The following is a 24,911-nucleotide window of genomic DNA, read 5'->3' on the forward strand; positions in this document are numbered from 1 at the left end:
AAAAGGCTTGGGAAAGTGTTTTTTAGTTTTTTTTTTTTTTTAATCCAAAAGGTCTGAGGGATATAGCCTTGAGGAACCTGGAAGTAATTAGAGAAACAAGGCGTTAGGGATGCTGTCGAGGGTTAAGGGATTTCTCAAAACTAATGTCTTTGCCAATGAAGCGTTGAAGGACAATGGCCACCTTTTTTCATGTTTTGAAAAACTTTTGTTTGTTTCAACTCTTTTAAAACTTCTTGAGAGCTTTTCTGTGTCCTGTGAACATATTATAAACATCTCAACACCATCTGGATCTGTGAATGAAACAATGTTATGAATACAGCTCAGTGTTGTTTGACTTGGTCCCAGTTTTCCATTGCTATATGTTTTTTGTCTTTAGTATTTGGGGCCTATCATTTTTCTATAAACAGGAAATGCCTAAAAAGGCATATTTTTCAAATATGCATCATCTATCATTCTATACTAAAGAAAATATGATTTCTCCCCAAATTATTTCTACAGTGACATTTAATTGTTCATACTGAGTTTGTTTCCTCTTTAAAATGTGAAAGGGAGTAATTTAGCAGTAATAATCAAAATTGCAAGTGCATTTGCCCTTTGAGCCAGCAATTCCATTTCTAAGAATTTCTGCAGACATTTCAACATACATAGAAAACATCATATGGACATGGTTATTCGTTGTAGCATTATTTTTAATAGCAAAAGACTAAACATCAAAAGTGTTTACAAAAGGGATCTGGTTAAACAAATATGATATATGCATACAGTGGAGTACTAGGTTGCTAAAAGGAAATAAAGGTATGAGGAAGCTCTGTAAATACTAATATAGAATGATCTTCAATATGTTTGTTGTTTTTTTTTTGAGAAGGGGTTCTCAGTTTTGCCCAGGCTGATCTCAAACTCCTGGGATTAAGCAGTCCTACTACCTCAGACATTCAAGTAGCTGGGACTACAGGCGTGAGCCACCATGCCCAGCTGAGTATGTATGTATTGTTGAATACAAAAAGCAAGGGCTGGAACGTGACATGAAGTTCCTTTGGGGTGAGGAATGAAATAAGAGTATATGTTCATGTTTGCCTGTATTTGCATAACAGAACACTGGAAAGGATACTTAAGAAATTAACTACAGTGGTTAGCTTGTAGGGGCAAGAGAAATGGGGGTAGTGGAGGAGGAATATCAGACGTAAATATGGGGAAAATAGGAAGACTTTATAAATCTTATACATTTTGATGATGCATATATGATTATTTATATTAATCCAGATACATTTATATATGTTTAAAATGTTTCATAAGCTAGGCATGGGGGTACCTGCTATAGTCCTGGCTACTCAGGAGGCTGAGGTGTTTGAACCCAGGAGTTCAAGGCTACAGTAAGCGATGATCATGCCACTGCACTCCAGCTTGGGTGACAAAGTGAGACCCTGTCTCAAAAAAAGATTTCATAAATTTAAAAATAGATGAGGAAAAACGGGGAAAAATAGCAGTGGCGTGTAAAAAGAAGCTTTAAAAACAATGCTTTACTATTCACAATAGCAAAGACATGGAATCATTCTAAAAGCCATCAATGACAGATTGGATAAAGAAAATGTGGCAGCTATACACCACAGAATACTATGCAGCCATGAAAAAGAATGAGATCATGTCTTTTGCAGGAACATGGATGGAGCTGGAGGACATTATTTTTTAGCAAACTAACACAGGAACAGAAAACCAAATACTGCTTGTTCTTATAAGTGGGAGCTAAATGATGAGAATACATGGACATATAGAAGGGAACAATGCACACTGGGGCCTCCTTGAGGGTGAAGGGTGGGAGGAGGGAGAGGACCAGAAAAAAATAACTATTGGGTACTAGGCTTAGTACCTGGGTGATGAAATAATCTATATAACACCTCCCACCCCATGTCACAAGTTCACCTATATAACAAACCTGCATATGTACCCACGAACCTAAAAGTTAAAAAAAAAAAAATGCTTTATCCCAGCTAAGCATAGTGTTCAATATGATGAAGAGCTACCATTCAAATCTTTGAAATGTTAATTTAATAGACCTAATTAGCAGAATATATTGGTGTTTGTTTCTTTTGGGGGGAGCATGGGGGTGTTCGATTAGAACCTTGTTATGACGGACTTTGTCTTACAGTATTGTGCACTAAACAATAATGGGTGGACAGGTTGATGAGTTAGTAAGGGATTTAAGAAATATGGTAACTTTTATTTTGTGGTACTGGTAGTCTGAGTACATTTTGTATTCTTACACTTGACTCATGTCCAGTTGGTAACTGGCAGAGTTTCATAACAGTGCACCCAGAAGGGCCCATGCAGCTTCTGTCATAACAGTTTGTCAGAGAACAGCATCAACAAAAAAATTAACTCTGGTTCTTAGATTATTTATTTTCCAATCTATAGTTGTCACTTTCTTCGTCTATCCAAAGCATACCAATCCTTCAAGGTCATCTGAAGTCCCACTGTACTACTAAGCTTTCTGGCTGACTTCAGACCCCATTCATGTGAGCTTTTGGTGCTTGTATCCAAAATGCCTCTACAGCCTTGGTGCCCCAATATGATCTGAATTTTAAACCATCTGCTCTTCATTCACAAGGCTCTAGCTATGCTCTGTTGTATTCTTTGAAAACCCCAAACTCATTCCTCCCCTTAAGGATTTTGCATTCATTTTTCCTTTGGAGCTAAATATTTTTCCCCCAGCTCTTTGCATGGTTAACTATTTCTTATTTAGGTCTTGGTTTGAATGCCACTCACTCATAGAGGCTGTCTCAGACTTAAACAGGGACTTTCCATCACACTCTCACATTACCCAGTTTTATTTCCTTCAGAACCCCTATAAGTATATGAGAATATCTTGTTTTATTTGCTTACTTGCTTACTGCCTTTCTCCCTACTCTGCCTGTTCCACTTCATTGCATAGTGCTCGTTACTTGCAAATTAAGAGCATGGGCTCTGAAGACAGATGTCTGGGTTTGGTAGTTTAGTATCAGCTGTGCTGCTCACTACCTTTGTGATAGTAAACACATTGTTTATTCTGTATTTACCTCACTTTCCTCATTAATAGCCCTGTATCATAAAGATAATATAAAGGCTAAGTGAGAAAATACTTGTCAAGTGCCTAGAATGGTGGTTGGCACTCAGTAGGCACTCAAATATTTTTTGAGTGAATGATTGACGCTGTGACTTTGTTTAATAGTTTTTCTTGCATCTGAGCCTCCCCAATAAGATTATAAACTCTTCAAGGCCTCCCATGATTTTGCAGAGCTCCAACTATAATTTAGCAAGGTCAAAGGCACATAGTAGGTGATCAGTGAATACTGCTTTAAAATACTGAACTTAACTGCAGATTTCTCAGAAACTTGTTTTGCATTCCAGAATCTGTCTGTGTTAGGGCAAAATCATCTAAGGTCATCAAGTCACTTTCGAATTCCAGTTTCATCAGCCTACCCATCCCACGCAGTTAAACTTCCTTGTTTGTGGTTAGGAACGCAACAAAAGGGCTTTGTTTGAATTACACCCACACACAAAACTTAGTTAGCTAAATTTTAAAATTAAACCATCTTCCAACTTACTGATATGCTCGTGATATGATGTAACTTTAGGAAAATATTTCTTTATGAGCTTAAAGATCAAAGTGATCCAAAATGTAAAATTAGCATGCTGTGCTCTTTAGGAATGCTTATTAAATGTTTTGCATCACTGAAAAAGTCAGTAAATAGCTGTTTAACTTGTTTTAAAAAAACTTTTTTTTGGTTATCTCAAGCTACAGTGAATTATATTTTCAAAGTGAGAGATTATTTAAAAAATACTTTGCTTTTCAATAGGTAATACATGCACATGGTATAAAATTTGGAAAGTTACAAAATGAAACACAGTGAAAATAAATTTTCCTCCCCAGAGGCAGTCATTGTGTCTGGTTTCTTAAGTGTCCTTCCAAAATACTCTTTACATTAATATACATATATATGATTATGTTTTTCCCTACATACTGTAGCAGACGGTACATGTAATTCTGCACCTTACTAGCGTAACTTAATGTATTTGGAGATATTCCATATCAGTATGTATAGAGTTACTTCATCCTTTTTAACAGCCATCATATGGATGCACCACACTGAGTTACCTTGTCTGCTGCTAATGGGCATTTAGGTTGTCTTCCAATCTTTTGATGGATACGTTATTTTAAAAATCATGTGCTAGATGTTGCCAAACTGGCCTTCATTCAGGTTGTACTGATACACACTGGTGGGCTATTTTTGGTCATCCTTTTCACTTCTTCCCTTATTTCATGACTTAACTCCTATCTGCATGGTATGGAAGAATCTTACAAAACAAAGATTTATCTCTGAAGCCCTCTCCCAACATATGTTCTGCATCTAAGAGGAAGTGTATTTTTGTTTGTTTGTTTCATATTTTTGTTTCTCTCAGGGCCTTTTGATTTGCTTTTTTTTTTTTTTTTTTTTCCCAAAATCATCTTGTTCTTAAGCTATTATAACTGTGATGAAAGCTGATATTCTACCCAGGGAAAATAAATAGTTACCTCTCCAACCTCCTCCAAAGAAAAAGCTCCCCAAGTTGAGTTTGCTGTCTTAGTATTGCAAGTATTGGGCCTACTTTCTAAGGCACTTATTTTATCTATACTGTAGGAATTATTTCATTTGGTCTTTCCTGCAGAATGTAAGCTCCTTAAAGGCAGAGACAATATCTTAGTCATTATTTCTTTCAAATATCTCTTTAAAATTCGTTTAATTTTTAATTTTCTTAAATGGACACTTAATTGTGCATATTTATGGGGTACATAACGATGTTTCAATATAAATAATGTATAGTGATGAGATAAGGGTAATTAAATATTTTTATGAGTTTCAACTCTTCTAGTCCTCGTGTACAATATCCTGGGAGCCCGACCCCTCGTATCACCTCCCTCACTTCTCCCTCTTCCAGGTGAGGCTTCATCATGAAAACAGAGGACACTGGGGGCGAGATCCCCTCAACTTTCATGCTACCTACTTGCTTTCACATTTGCCAGCATCCGCCTTTCTTCTATCTCAATGTCACTGGCTTTCCTCTTCCATAAGCTCACCCTTCGCCTGAGCGCTTGAATCCCATCCCTTTCTACCTCCTCCTGAGTCTTTAAGGAGTCATCCTCCTGTGTTCTGTGTCTTCAGATGGGCATGTGCACACTCTCTACCTTATAGACACTTGCTTAAACTTCTCATTATTTAAAACAAAAACAGCAGGAACAAAACCTTTTAACTCCCTGACTCCCTCCAGTCTTCTAGCCACCACCTTCTTCTTTTCTTTAGAAACAAGTTTTTGAAGGAATCATCTGCCCGTACTGCCTCTACCTTACCCCTCGTTCCCCTTTAACCCCACCCCAAGTCATGCCATTGCAAGGACTTGCTGGTTGCCAAGTCCAGTGGCCATGCATCTGCCTCATCACACTAACCTGTTGATAGCATCGCAGTGGTTTACAGTTTCCTCCTCCTCCTTACTCTCCCTGCTAGAAATCTGTGAGACGCCCATACTTAACTAGTTTTCCTCCTTCTTCTCTGGAAGCTCCTCTTGGGCTTTTTTCCCAGGCTCCCTCTCCCTTAAATTTTGATCGTTCTCAGAAACTCATCTTTAATTTATTTCCTTTGTCTCTCTATTCATTCTCCTCAAATAACTCAAAGGCCCTGTGTTTTGTGACTTGTAAATTTCTATATGCAGCCCAGCCCTCAGTCCTCTAGTCCCTCTCCCTGCTATACCTCTCCACGGGAAGCCTCACAGGCACTCATGCATGCCCCAGAGTGAGCCATCAGCATCCTTCTCATTTCCTCTTCCCTCTCTCCTCTTCCATCCCCTCCATTTAAAATAATAATAATAATAATAAAGAGACCATCTCTCTGGAGGCTGGAGTGCAGTGGTGCACAGTCATTGCTCACTACAGCCTCAAATCCCTGGGTTCAAGTGATTCTCCTGCTTCAGCCTCTGAGTAACAGGGACTACAAGTGGATGCCACCACACCCAGCTAATAAATAAAAAAAAAATTGAGCCTCCTGCCTCAGCCTCCCAAGTAGTTTGGCTTATAGGCACAAGCAAACTAGAAGGCTTCTCTGGAACCCTTGAAGTTATCAGTGAACATTGTCTCACACCTCATCTCCTTGACAGGAAAAAGCATCCTTTTTTCTGTGGAGCCTGTGGAATTTATCATTTTCTATTTCTCTTAAGTGGGAAAAGCTCGGCATCAATGTTTTTAGTGAGGCATGGACAGATACTATTGGGTGATGAAGCCACTGAAGAGCCACTCTTAACGTCACATGGTGCTGGTCTGAGGTCACAGTTCATTGGTGTCCATTGGCTTCTCAAGGCCAACACCTAGTCCCAGGGCTAATTTCTACTACTGTGAGGGACTCTGCCAACTCCCTTCACTAGGTAATGGGAATGAGCAGTAGGAAGATGACAGTTTGTTCTTCTCTTCTTTCTCCTAATGTATTTTGGGCCCATTGGGGTCTAAAATGATACATACATGAAATACCTCTTGGTATCTCATACAAAAAAGACTTTATTTTTTTATCGAGACTGGGCTTTTGCTATATGATTAAGCAGTGGCATTTGTTGAGTACCTGAAGTCATATGTAACTGGGTTTAAACCCTTACTCCCAGACTTAGTGACTGTGTGATTTGGGCCAGCCCCTGAAGGGTTTAGAGCACTAGGATTTCTAATGACTGGATGGAACAAGATGATAAATGAGGAATCCAAATCAGTGAGGCAACCTACCTTCAAGGAACTTGTTGAAGATGCAGCAGCCTAGTTTCTGGGGACTTTGGTGTCCAAAATCAGAGAAAGACTAGCAGCAAGAATGCTCAACTACTAAGATGCTGAGCCATTAACTCTCAGGATCCCTGCTTGCCTGCACTGAGAAAAAGGTTGATTCAACTTTAGAAGGCCAAGGCAGGTGGATCACTTGAGGGTAGGAGTTCAAGACCAGCCTGGCTGACATAGTGAAACCCTGTCTCTACCAAAGAAATAAAAAAAAAATTAGCCGGTCATGGTGGCGTGTGCCTGTAGTCCCAGCCTCCTACTCAAGAGGTTGAGGTAGGAGAATCACTGGAACCCGGGAGGCAGAGGTTGCAGTGAGCCAAGATCTTGCCACTGCACTTCAGCCTGGGCAACAGAGCAAGACTCCGTCTCAAAATAAATAAATAATAAATAAAATAAAAACACTTTAGAGTAGAGCTGAACTTGAAGGTTTAGTGGTTACATGGGACCTATTAATAAGGATTAGAGAGGTATGGTGATACAGTTTGGCTGTGTCCCCACCCAAATTTCATCTTGAATTCCCACATGCTGTAGGAAGGACCTGGTGGAAGGTAATTGAATCATGGGGGCAAGTCTTTCCCATGCTGTTCTCATGATAGTGAATAAGTCTCATGAGATCTAGGTTTTAAAAAGAGGAGTTCCCCTGCACAAGCTCACTCTCTCTTTACCTGTTGCCATCCATGTAAGACATGACTTGCTGCTCCTTGCCTTCTGCCATGATTGTGAGGCCTCCCCAGTCATGTGGAACTGTAAGTTCATTAAACCTTTTTCTTTTATAAATTGCCCACTCTCAGGTATGTCTTTATTAGCAGTGTGAGAACAAACGAATGCATATAGGGACAAGGACCCAAACAAATTGTCATATACTGGCTTCTGCTGTTGATGTCTTGATTTTGCATCTACTTCATCTCCTTAGTCGAAGCTGTGTGACTGCTCCCTTTCGTTCCTTTATAGTTTCCACGTGGGCAAGGTCCGTTTCTTTTTGGCCTGTATTTACCCCTGTGATTTCAGGTCACAGCCACTGCCCTGATGGCTCCCTTCCTCACTACCCTGGCCAGGGTTGAACAGGCTGTGACCATGGTAAATCTCAGGCCAGGCTCTGCCATAATTATTGACTCACAACCTCACTGGGGAGCTCAGGGCTGGGTGCCTCATCAGCACCAGTAGTTCCTGCCCATTCCCGTCTCCTGCATCATTTATCATCCTTCCTTTTAGAGATCTCTGAAGGCTTGTCTCCTTACTCTCTCTACTCTTTGTCAATTTATTAATAATGAATGATGATAATAAGACAACATTTATTGAGCTCTTACTGTGGGCCAGGTGTGTTATCTCATTTTTAATCTCACAAAACCCCTGTGAATAAGTTCTATTGTAATCTGCCTTTTACAGATGAGGAAACTCAGGGTGACTAAGAAATTTACCTATGATCTAAAAGCTAAAACTAGTGATATTCAGTTTAAAACTGGATTAGAACCCAGGTTTGTCTATCTCAGAGCTGATACCTGTAGCTACATTCCAGCCTCTCTCCCCCTCTTGAGAGAGAGTTGAATTTTTCTCACTTTTCCTGGCCTATTTGGCAACTCAATCATTAGTGCACCTGACTGTAGGCTCCTTCAATTCAATACATCTTTGACTGAATGTGGGAAAAAAAAATTGTGTATCTGTTTCCCTTGCTTCACAGAAGAACATTTTCCTATCACCCTAATCTCTCTTTAGGGAGTTAAAATGTGTGTGTGTGTGTGTGTGTGTGTGTGTGTGTGTGTGTGTGTGTGTTTAATCATCTGTTTTGGGAAGCTCTTCAGTGCCTGCTATATTTTGAAAGTTATTTTAGATTAAGATGAGGTTAATCCAGCCTCTGATTAATCTTCTCACTTTCTAGATGAGCAAAGGCTTAGGAAAGGGAAGTAACTTACATAAGGTCAGACAGCAAGTTAATAACAAAGTCAGGGCAAGAGCCCAGGTCTCCTGACACCTGGTCTAGTAGTATTCTGATGTTCTAATACATTAAATTTTACTGGTTTCAGGGGAATTATTTTGCATTTATATTACAAAAACTATTTTTTCACAGAAAAAGTATAGGTACATTTTTAGCTACAAGGCCAAGTACAATGAGTTGGAATAACTTACAGCTATTATGTTCACCATATCCAAATGGATTCCTGGATCCCATAAAAGGGTTTCTAAACTGCAAAAAAATCCCTCTACAGTCTTACAGTTCAAGAATTTTCAGCATGAAATGCCTGATAGAGTACCTGATTTTTTTTTTGCCAAAAATAAAGCACAGCAACTCTCTCCTGACTCTGACCTTCTACAGTAGTGTAAGCCTCCTTATGACATTCATTCCTCAGTGTTACAGTCTGAAGGACACCCACATTTTCCCTGTGTCTTTGTCAATTCTTGTGTGGTAAGGGCAGGATGCTTGAAAGTTGAAGTCATTGACTTGCAAAATGGGAAATTTTAGAAAGCATTTTGTTCTCTAGACCATGTAGCTTAGAGAAGTGTTCACACTGAGGTTGCTGCTAATGCTTATGCAATTCTTAGCAAGAAATTAATAGTATCATTTATCCAGCAACCGGATATGACAGAGGACCTCAAAATCTCCAGAAAATGCTTTACCATATATCCAAAACCCCTTGGGAAATGGAAAGGAATTGAGGACTCCCATTTTTATATACGGCTAGGGACCAAGAAAGACCAAGGCTTTACATTAATAAAGCATAAAAAGACCATATGCTTTACAACAAAATGTTAACATGTAGGAAGTCTAGGTGAAGGTTATGTGAGAATTCTTTTTACTAATTTCGCAACATTTTAATGCAAGTCTGAAATTATGTCAAAATAAGTAAAATTTTAAAAAGGTTAAGCAGAGAATGACAATGATTAGTCAGAAAAATAAGCAGTAAAATCTTCTTCTCAGTATTGACTTGGTTGCTTTTCAATCTCTGAAGATACAGCAGTCTCTGCTTGCAAATCCACAAGTCACATCAGTGAGGAGACTCAGCTGAGAATTTGGCTAATGTTGTGGGGGTCCCTCCTGTGTCTCCCCAGGCGCAGTGAGCCTGCAGGCCGACCTCACTCGTGGCACACAACTAAATTTGGGGAGAACCAACCTGATGCCAGCATGATGCAGATATCTCAGGGCATGATTGGCCCTCCTTGGCACCAAAGCTACCATTCCAGGTAAGTGGCCATAGCTGAGACTGAATGGTTTCTTTCTTTCTAATGTCATGTTCCCAGAAAAGAATGTTTTCTTCTGTTTTGAGAACATTTTTTCTTATACTCACACTAAATATTAAATCTCTGTTTACTGCTTTCCTCATCCCCTTTACAGTGCCTAACGTGTATATGAGTTATCTTCATATGCTGGGCTAGAGCAACTTGAAGACCAGAATTATTTGAAGCACTGGATGGCCATTTGAGATGTTTATGGGGTCCATCAATTCTCAGACACTTCTCCACTGATAGCACTATATTAGAAAAATGGAGATTTTTCTTCCTTCAGTGCTAAAGTGTGCTTTCTGCTTTGGTCAAAACTGTATCTATTTTTATTCATGTGTTTGAACTCCCCACTTCGTTTTGCTCTTCCAAGTAAGGTAACTTGTCCATCTTAGCTCCAACAACACAACAAATGTACTGAGGACTGCTCAGTGTATACATTGTCTCATGTAGTGGCTCATAGAATTCTTTAAAACAGAATGGAGTATTAACTCCATTTTGCAGAATAGGAAATTGAAGCCTGAGGCTGGGCACAGTGGCTCATGCCTGTAACCCCAGCAAGGAGGGTGGATCACCTGAGGTCAGGAGTTCAAGACAAGCCTGGCCAACATAGTGAAACCCCATCTCTACTAAAAATACAAAAATTAGCTGGCATGGTGGCATGTGCCTATAATCCCAGCTATATGGGAGACTGAGGCAGGAGAATTGCTTGAACCCAGGAGGCGGAGATTGCAGTGAACTCAGATCGCGCCACTGCACTTCAGCCTGGGTGACAGAGTAAGACTCCATCTCAAAAAAAAAAAAAAGGAAATTTAAATTTGGAAAGATTAGTTTGTCCAAGCTCAAACAACTGATCAGTACCCAAGTCAAGACAAATCCAAGCTAGGTTTCAAAGCTGCTGCATGTGATCAGTAGGTTATACTTCCTCTGCTTTTCTAGCCACTGTTGTATGGGTCAAGGTTTGGTCAAGAAGAAGGAGATCCCCTATAAGTGGTTTAGGAGCAAGATTAGAGAAGGAGGGGGTGCAGCCTGACTACCACCACACATTAGAGAGAGAACTAAGCCAGGACTCCCTTCCACTTCAGACTTGGAACCCATACAAACTGGAATCTATCTTCTGGTCCCAGGGAATCAGACTCCGTAGCTTATCACTTTTGGGAAATGCTTAGATAGAGCTAATAGTAGCAAGGTCAGGAAAATGAGGGTCACTTAGTCCTTACGTACCAAGGAGATGCAAGTGTTAGTGTGTGTGCCCTGTGTGTTGGGGGAAGAGGGGAGGCTGGAAGCTTCTGGAAGGACTTATTTAGTGAACAGATGGTGGCTATGCATTTGGCAAGGCCAGAACTAAATCATAGCCCTTAATGCTCATGTCTGGTCAAGTCAAGGGCCAAATCCTAGACCTCTCACTGATGAACAGTAGCTCATGGAATTGAACAGTACAAACCTCTCTCATCATATTAGGGTAGGCTTCGGGCCACAGGAAGAGATAATGTCCTGGTTCCCTCCTGGTTGCAGATGCTACTCTCCCTTGCCTGTGTCCCTCCCAATCACCCTAAGAGAAATTATTCTCACCATCTGAGCCATCTGTTCTCAGAGAGCTGGTTTCCTAGCAGTGTCCGCTGACCCTTGACAAAGGCAGACTGCTTTTGCTTTACAGGCGTGGAGGTGTTGAGGGCCTTTAGAAGGTAAGGTATGCGGAGCCTAACAATGAAGGAAGAATAGCACAGTGGTAAGGGACTGGGCCTTTAAGTCAGACCTATGTTTAAATCTCCCCTTGCCCCTGCAGAGTAAGCTTGAACAAATCATTTAACTTTTGATCTTGGCTTTCTTTTCTGTAAAATAACTAGTACCTATGTCATTGGATTGTTGTGAGGATTATGTAAAATAGCATATGTGCAATTCTTAGTATATAGTAAGCACTCAATGAATGATGACTGATTATAATAATTAAGCTGAAGACTTCAGGACACCGTGAAACCTGGTACTGAACTGGAGGGTGAATGGCCAGCACACACTTATAAATGTAGGTGTATATGTATTATCAGAGTATCCTCCAACAGTGGGGTCCTTTGAGTGTCCTTACTCCTAACCTTCTTACGAAGCCCTAAATCCATAACCATACTGTGAGTTAAAAACAGGGCTGGCCCTTCAGCAGAAGTAAGTACTGCAATCAGTGCCTAGAATGACTGCTTACAGTAACTATGGTGAGCTCCAACAGGCCTCAGGGGAATGGAACCGTCAGCACCAGAAGTACAATATTTTCAAGACTGTGCTTCCGTACCTCCTCCTTCCTCCTCTGCATCCCAGTCTCCAGAGGGGCTTAGGCAGGTGGATCTGCCTTTGTGCTGTATCTACCACTCTGTCTCTCTGATTCAAACCTCAAAATAGTTCCTCTTGACACAAGGTATGCACAAAAGCACTGCATGGGGACAAAAGGAGAAAGGAAAGTTCAAACAACCCAAAACGTTACAGACATGTACGTTCTCTTCTGCCGCAGCACAAACTACCCTGTGCTCTGTTCATTCCATGCCTGAGGCTTGCAGCTCTGGCAGAGGGCTTGACCCCCATGCTGAGTTCCGCCTGTGGGGTTTGATCTTGGCAGCTGCAGGTGGAGAGGCACTCCAGGTGTGTTTCTGAGGAGCACAGTGGCATCTAGTGGTCCAGTGTGCCACGTCAGTTGGCTGGTATCTCTAACAGCCTTAGTATCTAAGTTCCAGAAACCAGTCTCAGGCCAAATTTATGGATCTGTTTCTTGTTAAGAAGCAGGTGTATGACGGGGTGAGCGGATGAGGGAAGGACGGGAGTGAGATGAGACAGAGAGAGAAAGAGAAGTATGGAGAGACTGAAGATGTGTAATTTAACTGTGAGCTAGGTTGGGTTTGGAATTTCACTGAAATTGTATATCAACTACTTTCCATCAGACCCTTGACACTCTATTTTTGCTGCCCTATGGAAATCTCACCCAGTGGTTCTGAAGTACTAAAGTACTTTAGAAGAGATCTTGAATAGTTATGTAGTCTACCCCCTGACAAGGGGCTGGAATAGCAGTATCAAATCAGTGATTCATTCATTCAACAAATCTATGAGCACCTACTATGTCTCAGATGCTTTCTACATACTGGGAGTACATGGTGAGCAAGATGTAAAAACCCCCCTACCCCACAATATTTGTTTCCCAAAGTTGTTCTGTGGAATAACAATCCACTAGATACTCCTTAGAAAAAATGTTTCTGGGATCAAGTAAGTTTAGAAAACATCTATTAGTATTATATATTTCTCTTTTAGAACAACACACGAAAAATGACTTGGGAGAACAATAGTTTTTAAAAGACCTAGAAATCTTGTAGTAAATAAAACCGTATAGCTTATTTAGTTCAATATATTCCAAACATATTTAATCGTTTAAGGAATTGGTGTTCTGTGAGCACGCTTCAGAAAATATTTTCATACACTTATTTTGTGTTCTATGTTTTAAATATTTTAAAAACACTTTTTACTTTTTCGAGAGGGGTCTCACTGTGTTGCCCAGACTGGGGTGCAGTGATGGAGTCAAGGCTCACTATAGCTTTTACCTTCTGGGCTTAGGTGATTCTCCCACCTCAGCCTCCCAAAGTGCTGGGATTACAGGTGTGAGCCACCATACCTGGTAGATGCCTGTGTTTAAAATACTTTTAAACAACACAAAATAGAATGATATTATAAGAATACACGTATCTACCACAGAATTAAAAAACATGTATGTGCATTTCAGTTCTTTAAATATTATAGATGCAGTTGAAGTCTCTTTCACATAACCAAAGGGATATGATTATTATGTCAAATAGTGGTAAGTGCTGTGAATAAAATAAAGCAGGGTAACAGGCACAAAGGAGGGAAGAGATGCTCTTTAGTTAGTCTAGGAGGTCCTCTGAATGAAAGGAGGGAGTAAGCCAGGTGAAGAGCATTCTGGGTGATGGGAGCGAGCAGTGAGTAAAAAGACTCTGAGACCCTGAAATAGGAATAAATTTCCTGGGTTTGAGTTTCAGCAGGGAGACTATTATGCAGAAGTACAGGGAGCAGGAAGGAGAGCGATAGAAAATGAGGCTGGAGAAGTAGCCAGACTATGGTAAGAACTTTGATCCACTCAAGATGCACCCCTCTTGACAGTAAGGCTGTCTTTATGTGAGTTGGAATTGTTGCAGGATTGAAAAACCTTCATTCCAAGTTTTCTTGCCCATCGTTAAAAGTGCTATTTTAGAAGCATCAATGGCAAAGGTAATAAAAATGAATATTTCCAGAAAGCAGTGGAAGAACTTGTCCTAGAGAGTGATACCACTGCCTATATTCCCCAGGCAGCTTGGGAATGGTAATTCCGAAGGGACAGAACCCTCTCTGGGAGAGCACCTGACAGAGGCCTCCCATGATCTTTCTACCTTAGGTTTGCTACAGGAAGGAACCTACTATACCCTTGCACTGGTCTGGTTAGAGATATGTGTGACAGAGCTTTCATATTTATAGACACCATCTATATTTTAAGATATGTTAGTGATGGCATTTTTTCCACTCAATAGTGTTTCAGTTAACCATCAGTTTATTTACTTTGATTTATGTGTGTGTTCCTAAGTTAGATTTGAATTATCCTTTCAATGAAAGACTGCTAAAATTCTCAGCAGTTGGAAGGAGGATTACCTAATGTTTACTACCTTCATAGAAATCGTGAACGAAATGGCCCTTATGGAGTTCCATTTTCCCTGGAAGTATTAGCTCTAAAAAGGAAGCAGAGTGGGTCATACAGGATTATCTACAATGAGGCTGTCTAGTGCTTTTTTTAGTATGAACTCTTTATTTAGAGGGTAGTGAAGAAATTCGGGGTAGGGGGTAAATCTTTGACATATGGCATGCCATTGAGTGCTGGGTCTGGTTTCCCTGATCTGGCTGGCATGGGAGCTATTTCCTTCCTTTCTCCCTTGAATTTATACCTATCCTTCGTAGAGTAGGATACGCCACTCAGTAAGCTGACTTTCTCTGCTAGAGAAAAATTACATTCTTGAGGAGAGTTGCTGAAGGTGTAGTCTTCTTTTCCTTAAATTCCAGCACAAGTTTTAACTCCAAATATGGTTCTTCTAGTCTCAGCATATTCTCTGGAAACATTCCAGCCATAAAGTATTATCACATACTTGGCCAATAAGACACTACATTTATTTACATGTGATCTAGAAATATAAGAATACATCATGAATTTTAATAGTGCTGAAATGCCTAGGCATTTAAAAATGGAAAATCTTGAGCAAGAACTCCTAGTGATTTACCCTTTAGAGAAGAGTGAGTCACAAACATTTGAACCACTTATGCCTTCCTATACATCCTCTGCGTGTGTGTGTGCGTGTGTGTGTGTGTAGAGAGAGACAGAGACTGACTTATTTTTTAGAGTTTTAGTTTCACAGTGAAATTGAACAGAAAGTCCAGAGATTTCTCATATAGTCCCCACCCCCATACATGTATAACCTCCTCCATTATCAGCAACCCCCTCAGAGTAGTACATTTGTTACAACCGATAAACCTATGTTGACACATCATAATCACCCAAAGTCCATAGTTTATATTAGGGTTCACTGTTGGTATTGTGCATTTTGTAGGTTTGGAAAAATGTCTAATGACATGTACTCACCATTATAGTATCGTACAGAATAGTTTCACTGCCCTAAAAATCCTCTGTGCTCCACCTATTCCTCCTTGCATCAACCCCTATTTTTTTTTTTTTTTTTGAGATGGAGTTTCACGCTTTGTTGTCCAGGCTGGAGTGCAGTGGTGTGATCTTCGCTGACTGCAACCTCCACCTCCTGGGTTCAAGCAATTCTCCTATCTCAGCCTCCAGAGTAACTGGGATTACAGGTGCCCACCACCATGCCTGGCTAATTTTTGCATTTTTAGTAGAGACAGAATTTCACCATGTTAGCCAGGCTGGTCTCAAACTCCTGACTTCACGTGATCTGCCTGTCTCGGCCTCCCAAAGTGCTGGGTGGCATGAGCCACCACACCCGGCCACCATTGATCGTTCTATTGTCTCCATTGTTTTCCTTTTTCCAGAATGTCAGCCATGTAATTGGAATCATATGGTTTGTAGCCTTTTCAGACTGGTTTCTTTCACCTAATAAAATGCATTTTAGTTTCCTTCATATTTTTACATGGCTTGACAACTCTTTTTTTTTTTTTTAGTAATGAATAATATTCCATTGTGTAGATATACCACAGTTTACTCACCTACTGCAGAACAGCCTTCTTGCTTCCGTGTTTTGGCAATTATGAATAAAACTGCTGTAAATATCCACGTGTGGGTTTTTATGTGGACATGAGTTTTCAGCTCCTTTGGATAAATGCCAAGGAATGTGACCACTGGTTCATATGGTAAGAGTATGTTTAATTTAGTAAGAAATTGCCAAACTGTCTTTTAAAAGTGGCTGTGCCGTTTTGCATTACCACCTGCAATGAATGAGAGTTTCTCTTGCCCCACATCCTCACCAGCATTTGGTGTTGTCAAATACCAAATATCCTGTTTTTGTGTGTGTGTGTTTTTGTTTTTTTCGTTTGCTTCTGGGTTTTGCCTATGGAACAGCCCTCAGGAGGTCCTGAGAACACGTTCCCCAGTATCTTATTGTTTTACTTTGTAATTTCCTAGTGACTTATGATGACAGACTTTTCATTTGCTTATTTGCCATCTGTATATTTTTTTAGGATGTCTTTGGCCAGTTTTAAAATCAGGTTGCTTTCTTATTGTTGAGTTTTAAGTGGTTTTTAAAAATATATATATTTTGAGTTTATAAGTAATTTTATTTTGAGACAACTTTCTGGGCTGTACAATGCCATGATTGATAGTCTTTTCCCTCTTCTCCAGACAGGGTCTGAAAACCATCTAGAGGAGCTTGTAAATGAGAAGCTCTTGCCCTCCTAAATGTATGAGGAGGCTTTGCTTAGGCTTTTGGAAGTCATCCACAGGTGGTAGAATCCCAGCACCCAAGAGCCCCTGTGATTACGCCTTCCTGTAAAGCTTTTCTCTCCTTCCCTCTTTCCCTTCTCTTTGCCTCTCATGAGCTTTTTCTGACTCTAATTTCTGTCATTCAGCTTTGTGTTTAGCTTTCTCACCACAAACAAATTGTTTCTAGTACAGTTGAGATTCCAGGAAGATTGCCAGGGTGTATCCTTCAATTCCATAAAAAGGAAAGATATTAACTAAAAAATATACATGTGTACACAAAGTCTCCTTCACGTGCCTGTTCTCTTACTAAGCTTTTCTCATCTTTCCACAAACAACCACAGTGGACACACAATTTCAGTCTCAATCACTCTTCCACCTCTGTCATTTCTTGGCGCATGCAAAATGTCATTTCCAGCATGCAGCAAATCACATAAAAAATACTGCCTGCGCCCAAAGGCCACGTGGCTTCCTCTGAGCTCCTTGTTCCTCTCCTTGCTAGCTTGGGTGATTAATTGGAGGCACATAGGTTAGAGTGTTGGGCAGTTACTCCTAGCGACGACACACCAGGAGGCTGAGCAAGGCCCAAATATGGCCCTTTTTACCCACCCTTCCAAAGACCAAGCCTCTTGCACTAGAGAACATTTATAAGCTGGGTCCTGTGCCTGTAAACCTACTAAATGATAACAGCTTGGCGATGCTAACTGCTTTGTCTCCCTTTCTTCCAGCTCCTCTACCAGTGATCTCTCCAACTATGACCATGCCTATCTAAGGCGGAGCCCTGACCAGTGCAGCTCCCAGGGGAGCATGGAGAGCCTGGAGCCCAGTGGGGCATACCTACCCTGCCATCTTTCCCCTGCCAAGTCCACTGGCAGCATTGACCAGCTCAGCCACTTCCATAACAAGAGAGACTCGGCCTACAGCTCTTTCTCCACGAGTTCTAGCATCCTAGAGTATCCACCCCCTGGCATCTCTGGCCGGGAGCGTTCAGGCTCCATGGACACAACTTCTGCTCGAGGTGGCCTCCTCGAAGGGATGAGGCAGGCAGATATTCGCTATGTGAAGACAGTCTATGACACCCGGAGGGGAGTCTCAGCGGAGTATGAGGTGAACTCTTCAGCCCTGCTGCTTCAAGGTAGGGAGGCCCGAGCCTCAGCAGATGGTCAGGGCTATGATAAATGGTCTAATATTCCTCGAGGCAAGGGAGTGCCACCCCCATCCTGGAGCCAGGAGTGCCCCAGTTCCTTGGAGACTGCCACTGACAACCTTCCTCCTAAAGTGGGTGCACCCCTGCCTCCAGCTCGGAGTGATAGTTATGCAGCATTTCGGCACCGTGAGCGGCCCAGCTCCTGGTCTAGCCTTGATCAGAAACGGCTCTGCCGGCTTCAGGCAAACTCTTTAGGCTCCCTGAAGTCTCCATTCATAGAGGAGCAGCTGCATACTGTGCTGGAGAAGAGTCCAGAGAACAGCCCCCCAGTGAAGCCCAAGCATAATTATACCCAGAAGGCCCAACCTGGCCAACCTCTGCTGCCGACCAGCATCTACCCGGTACCTTCCCTGGAACCACACTTTGCCCAGGTGCCCCAGCCTTCTGTGAGTAGCAACGGGACTCTCTACCCTGCACTGGCCAAGGAGAGTGGATACATAGCCGCTCAGGGAGCGTGCAACAAGATGGCTACCATTGATGAGAATGGGAACCAGAATGGATCTAGCAGGCCTGCGTTTGCCTTCTGCCAGCCCTTAGAACATGACTTGCTGTCTCCAGTAGAGAAGAAACCGGAAGCTACAGCCAAGTATGTCCCCTCCAAAGTCCATTTTTCTTCAGTGCCTGAAAATGAGGAGGATGCCTCCCTGAAGAGACATCTCACACCTCCCCAAGGCAACAGCCCACATCCCAATGAGAGAAAGAGCACCCACAGCAACAAACCATCTTCTCATCCCCACAGCCTCAAATGCCCTCAGGCCCAGGCCTGGCAAGCTGGTGAAGACAAGAGATCTTCTAGGCTCTCAGAGCCCTGGGAAGGCGATTTCCAGGAAGACCACAATGCCAACCTCTGGAGGAGGCTGGAGAGAGAAGGCCTAGGCCAGAGTCTATCAGGCAACTTTGGCAAGACCAAGTCAGCCTTCTCATCTCTCCAGAACATTCCTGAGAGTCTCAAAAGACACAGCAGCCTGGAGCTAGGGCGGGGAGCCCAGGAGAGTTATGGTGGGGGCAGGCCCACCTATGCAGTCAACACCAAGGCGGAAGACCCTGGGAGGAAAGCTGCTCCTGACTTTGGGAGCCATCTGGACGGACATGTTTCCTACCCACGGCCCGAGGGGAGGACCGGTGTCTCGGCCTCTTTCCACAGCGCAGACCCAAGGCCTGAAGAGCCGCCCTCCCCCTCGCACCCGCACACATCCAGTCTCGGCCGGAGGGGGCCCGGCCCAGGCAGCACCTCGGCTCTTCAAGGCTTTCAGTACGGGAAGCCCCACTGCTCGGTGCTGGAGAAGGTCTCCAAGTTCGAGCAGCGAGAGCAAGGGAGCCAGAGACCGAGTGTGGGCGGCCCTGGTTTTGGTCACAACTATAGGCCCCGCAGGACCGTCTCAACTTCCAGTACTTCTGGGAATGACTTTGAGGAGACAAAAGCCCATATGCATTTCTCTGAGTCAGCGGAAGCCCTAGGCAATGGGGAGCAGCACTTCAAAAACAGGGAGCCAAAGCTGGAGGAGGCCTGCTGGCAGCCCTGTGGTCAGCAGCCGAGCGGAGGAGCAGTGAACAGCGGCCGCGGCTCCCAGAGGCCGGACACTCGCCTCCTCCGCAGCCAGAGCACCTTCCAGCTCTCCAGCGAGCCAGAGAGGGAGGCCGTGTGGCGAGACAGGCCCGGCTCACCCGAGTCGCCCCTGCTGGATGCCCCCTTCAGCCGCGCCTACCGGAACAGCATCAAGGACGCACAGTCCCGCGTTTTGGGGGCCACTTCCTTTCGACGCCGGGACCTGGAGCTGGGGGCGCCTACGGCGTCGAGGCCCTGGCGGCCACGGCCCTCTTCGGCCCACGTGGGGCTGCGAAGCCCCGAGGCGCCGGCCTCCGCCTCCCCGCACACGCCCCGGGAGCGGCACAGCGTGACCCCCGCAGAGGGCGACCTGGCCAGGCCCGCGCCCCCTGCCGCCCGGAGAGGGGCTCGCCGGCGCCTGACCCCCGAGCAGAAGAAGCGCTCCTACTCGGAGCCCGAGAAGATGAACGAGGTGGGGGTCGCGGAGGAAGCCGACCCGGCACCCCTGGGCACCCAGAGGAAGGGGATGTGCTTCCCGGAGAGCAGCGTAGCCGACCGGCGCCGCCTCTTTGAGCGTGATGGCAAGACCTGCTCCACGCTCAGCCTGTCGGGGCCCGAGCTGAAGCAGTTCCAGCAGAGCGCCCTGGCCGACTACATCCAGCGCAAGACTGGCAAGTGGCCCGCATCCGCCATCGGCTGTGGCCTCCAGGAGCCTGGGCCACTGCGCGAGCGCGCCCAGAGCACATACCTCCAGCCCGGCCCCGCGGCGCCAGAAGGCCCCGGCCTCGCCTCGGCCTCCAGCCTGAGCTCGCTGCGGGAGCCCAGCCTGCAGCCCCGCAGGGAGGCCACGCTCCTGCCGGCCACTGTTGCAGAAACCCCGCAGGCTCCACGAGATCGCAGCAGCTCCTTCGCCGGTGGCCGCCGCCTCGGGGAAAGGCGACGCGGGGACCTCCAGGTCCCAAGGGAGCTGCTCAGTGGAGCAAACGGTGGAACAAGCGACACCCAGAAGGTAGATGAGACCCCCAGGGAGCTACCCTCCTGGGGGGCCAGGGCCGGGAAGTCCATGTCGGCAGAGGACCTGCTGGAACGCTCGGATGTCCTCGCTGTCCCTGTCCATGTGAGGTCCAGGTCATCTCCCGCCACCGCAGACAAGCGCCAGGTAAGTGCAACCAGCAAGTCTTGACCTCGGACTGTCCCTCCCTCCCTCCCTGGAAGCTTTAGTGGGCCTCCCAAATCCCTCACCCTCTCAGCCCCTCTCCCAGTTCAGTTTTTCTTGTGAATACAGAAAAGTAGCATTTGTTTTCATGAGTTGAGTTTTTCAGTGTCCATACCTGGCTTCCTTACAAAGAAATAGATATATAGATTACCTATATTGTTATATAGATTTATATATATCTCCATTTTAGGAAGTCACCACCTCTCAATGCAAAAATGCAAGGTTAGGAAAAATTAGGGATTATCTTTTTCGCTTTTTGCTTTTTTTTTATATGGATTAGAGCCTGGGTCTGAGTATTTTAAAGGTTTTAACTTTACGCTCTTTCTGTTTCTATTGGACTTTGCATCTGCAAAGTAGCTAGAATTATTGACATTGATAATCATTGGTTATTGAATTCCTGGCCCTCAGCTGTGTGTGTGGCAGGTCCTGAGCTATGTGTAATCTACATTTATTATTTCATTTAATCCTCGTGATAATCCTGTGCAGTACAGTGTATTATACATGTCAGACCCCTGTCTCTCGGACTCCTATCTGAGCTCTTTCTGGGCATTGTCCTGGTGAGGAGGGAAAGGATTTTGTAGTAAAGGCACTAAATGCTGCAAGGATTATAAAATACTTTCTGCTGAAAATTTCAAGCAGTGCTAGGAATAGAAGCTGAGCATTCTGACTCCTAGGATCCTATTAATTTCCCTAATTCTTAGCCTATCCTCAGGCTTCACTTCCACTGGAGATCAGTGGCCTGCCTCATGCTTCCCTTCCCACCAAAGAAAATGATAGGAATCCCATACCTGTTAGTACAGGGGAGGAAGAACTCTGCTCTACTGCCCCTCTCAGATAATGCTGTTTTCCCTTTCAGAGAAGTCAGCCATTCAGGAAGCATCTGTAGAGCATGTGTCATATGAAAAATACTGTGTTATAGCAGCGGAGGATACACAAAGGAAAAAAAATAAGGCTCTTGCCTTTCTGGAGTTCACAATTAAGGAATATGACCTTATATATAAATAACTCTAATAGGACTAGTGAATGCTTTGGGAATGGTGATCAATAATATGCTATGGAGAGGAAAGTAATTAATTCTGAGGTGATCTGAGTAGCAACTGCTTCTCCTGAAGGGAAATGGGATTTTGGGCCAGGATGTAAAAGATGGACATGATGACAAGAGATTAGGGGAGAGGGCATGCATTGATTGAAAACCAGTTCAGACAAAGAAAGATTCAGCAGTTACTGGCTGAGAAGTTTGCTGCACTCTTTCTAATGCACACACACACAGACCCACACCCTTCTGAGAGAAAGTCCCCTCCCAGGTGTTTTCTGTTTAGAATTATACAGAAATATTTTCTCCCGGTATAAGCCCTCCAGAAATGTAGAGGCAACTTCCCATAAGCCTTCAGTAGCCTTTTCCTGCCTTCAGAATGAACAGAGCTAATTCCCACTCCGTATTCTACCACTAACACACATTTAAAATCTACATATGTAACACTCAATTTCATCTAGCTTGATGGACTTTAGCAACTTAACTATATAGCAGTCTTCTTCACTTGTCTCCCTTCTTCACTTCTCTCCCTGTGTTTTAAGGAAAATAGAAACTCTTAGGTGAAAACCAAATCGTTATTGTTTATTCCGCATTAGATATTGTTATTCTGTCTTAGAGAATTGGTTGAATGGCTATTAATGTTATTTTGTCTTTTCCCAAAAATATTTCTTAACCCTGGTCGATAAAGAAATAAAAGTAAAACAATGGGTGTTGAGAGAAGTGAAGAGATTTCTCTAAATCCCAATTAAATACTTTGTATTATTTGGAAAACTTTTTAGAAAGACAAGTGAATACAGAACAGTACTTGGGGCACCCTTTTCATAAAGGGAATGCCATATTTAGATATTAATTAATTTGGGGAATGTAAAGGCAGAGGGGGAAATATTTCCAAATGAAATACTTCTTTCATACTACTTTGCTTCAACAAATTCTGAAAATTCTGAACAATGCATCATCTCCTATATTGTCACTGTGCCAGAACCCCGTTCTTGAGCTTCCTCCCTCTCCCGGTCTCCTGCACAGCAGCCAGACCTTAGCTGACTGGAGAAGCATCACATAGCAAGGTGGTCCGCTCCTTGCATCCTTCTCATCATCTGCCTTATTTGTAGTTATGATGAGTTAAAAATAAAACAAAGTTACTCTCATCACATAACTATTGTGGTTATTGTATATATTTTTTCCTATTTGAATAAATTCTAAGAACATTATCAGTAAGCTTTTGGGAAGGTTTTTTTAATCAATTATTTTTTTTATCCTTGCTTTAGAGAATTCTGACAAGTTAAGTGACCTTGTAGAGACTGTCTGCCTGAGTTAAAACCAAAATGTGGAGTATGTTTCTGCTGCTGGCTTAGTTGATGCTGTCCCCAACAAATGCTGCTTGTTCTTACCAGTCAGATGTTGACAGGGCAGGATTTTACAAGTTTTTGAAAAGGATTTAGCTTTTTTTCAAAATACTCATTAGTGAGGCCATTTTCTGCCTCCAAAAACAGTCATCATGGAAATCAGTTCCTCTGTGTATGACAGTTGATCCATCTCTGGCCTGAAATAGTGACTGCAGGAGGCTTCCATTTTGAACTACTAGTAGCCTGAGATCTTCTCATGTATTTGACAGGTCTGGCCTCTCCTCAGCCAGCTTCAGATCCTCCCTGAAACATGCAGCCTTCCATTTTCCTCTCCTTTAATTCCTCTTCATTGCAGGACAAATAAATATTAGCGATGGAGCTTAAGTGCACATCAGACTCTTGCCTGTTTCCACCTTCTTTCTGTGAGACCTTGGAAAACTTAACCAAGGTTAAAAGTGGGTAGGACCTGCAAAGCTACAGAAAGATATCCAACATTTCTGCCTTAGAGACAGAAATGTATACTTGTTCATGCATAGATATAAAACATAGTGGAGCCTATAAAGAGAAACCCTTGGAGAAATCAGATTACTGGTGGGGATTTTTTCCCCAGATGCTAAGTGAGAGATTTCTCTGGTTCTCACAGTATTTTCAGGGACCTTCATGTGTGATGTGTAACATACACACTGTGAGATGTATGACAAACATTATTTAATTGCTGAGGAAATTGCTCAATGCATAGAACCACAATGTTAGATATAGGCTTGATTCTGTGGGATGCAACTTTTTTAGCACCCTTTCACAAGCATGCATTCAAGATTATACAAAATAGAATCAACTTTCCACAAAATGTAAAGATACAAATAGCTAACAGTAATCAAATTTTTGCTGTTTGCCAGTCCTTGTACTGTGTTTTTTTAAGTATAAAATTAGTCTTGGCTGGGTGCAGTGGCTCAGCCACCTTGGGTAGATTGCTTGAGGACAGGAGTTCGAGACCTGCGTGGCCAACATGGCAAAACCCTGTCTCTACTAAAAACACAAAAATTGGCCAGGCATAGTGGTGTGCACTGGTAGTCCCAGCTACTTGGGAGGCTGAGGTGTGAGAATTGCTTGAACTCAGGAGGTAGAGGTTGCCGTGAACTGAGATCACGCCACTGCCCTCCAGCCTGGGCAACAGAGCAAGACTCTGTCTCAAAAAATAAAATAAAATTAGTCTTCACATTTGTGCAGTGAGGTAAATACTATTATTATCTCTAAGTTACAGAAGAATGAACCAAGTCACAGAGAGGGTACAAAATTTGCCCAAGGTAGAAGGGAGTGGGGTTTTGACCTCATACTGTCTGACTGCAGAGTCTTTTAAGTCTTGGCTGACTTTCAGACTATACCATGACCTCTCCTTGAATAATAAGAGGCTGAGAATGGGGAAAGAGAGGCAAGAATTAAATGTCCTATATCTGAAAATATCAGCCAATGAATTTATTTCATTTTAACATTTATTGATAACTGTTTCAGTCACGTGTCTTAAATGGTCAAGGATGGACCACATATGCGACAGTGGTCCCAGATTATAATACCGTACTTTTATTGTACCTT

General features: G+C 43.1%; 1 protein-coding gene across 2 annotated transcripts in view; it reads left to right on the forward strand.

Annotated features, from left to right (window-relative positions):
* Positions 1–24,911, forward strand: part of SHROOM3 (shroom family member 3) — a 199,288-nt gene that overhangs the window by 132,990 nt on the left and 41,387 nt on the right. For both annotated transcript variants that reach the window (XM_012446997.3, XM_012446996.2), the window contains 2 exons: positions 9,860–9,991; positions 17,705–20,888. In XM_012446997.3, coding sequence (XP_012302420.2) covers positions 9,933–9,991; positions 17,705–20,888 — 3,243 coding nt within the window. In that variant the 5' untranslated portion in view covers positions 9,860–9,932. The remainder of the gene's footprint in view (positions 1–9,859; positions 9,992–17,704; positions 20,889–24,911) is intronic.

The sequence above is a fragment of the Aotus nancymaae genome, unplaced genomic scaffold, assembly GCF_030222135.1.
Source record: "Aotus nancymaae isolate 86718 unplaced genomic scaffold, 86718_ANA_hifiasm-v0.15.2.pri h1tg000006l, whole genome shotgun sequence".
NCBI lineage: Eukaryota > Metazoa > Chordata > Mammalia > Primates > Aotidae > Aotus > Aotus nancymaae.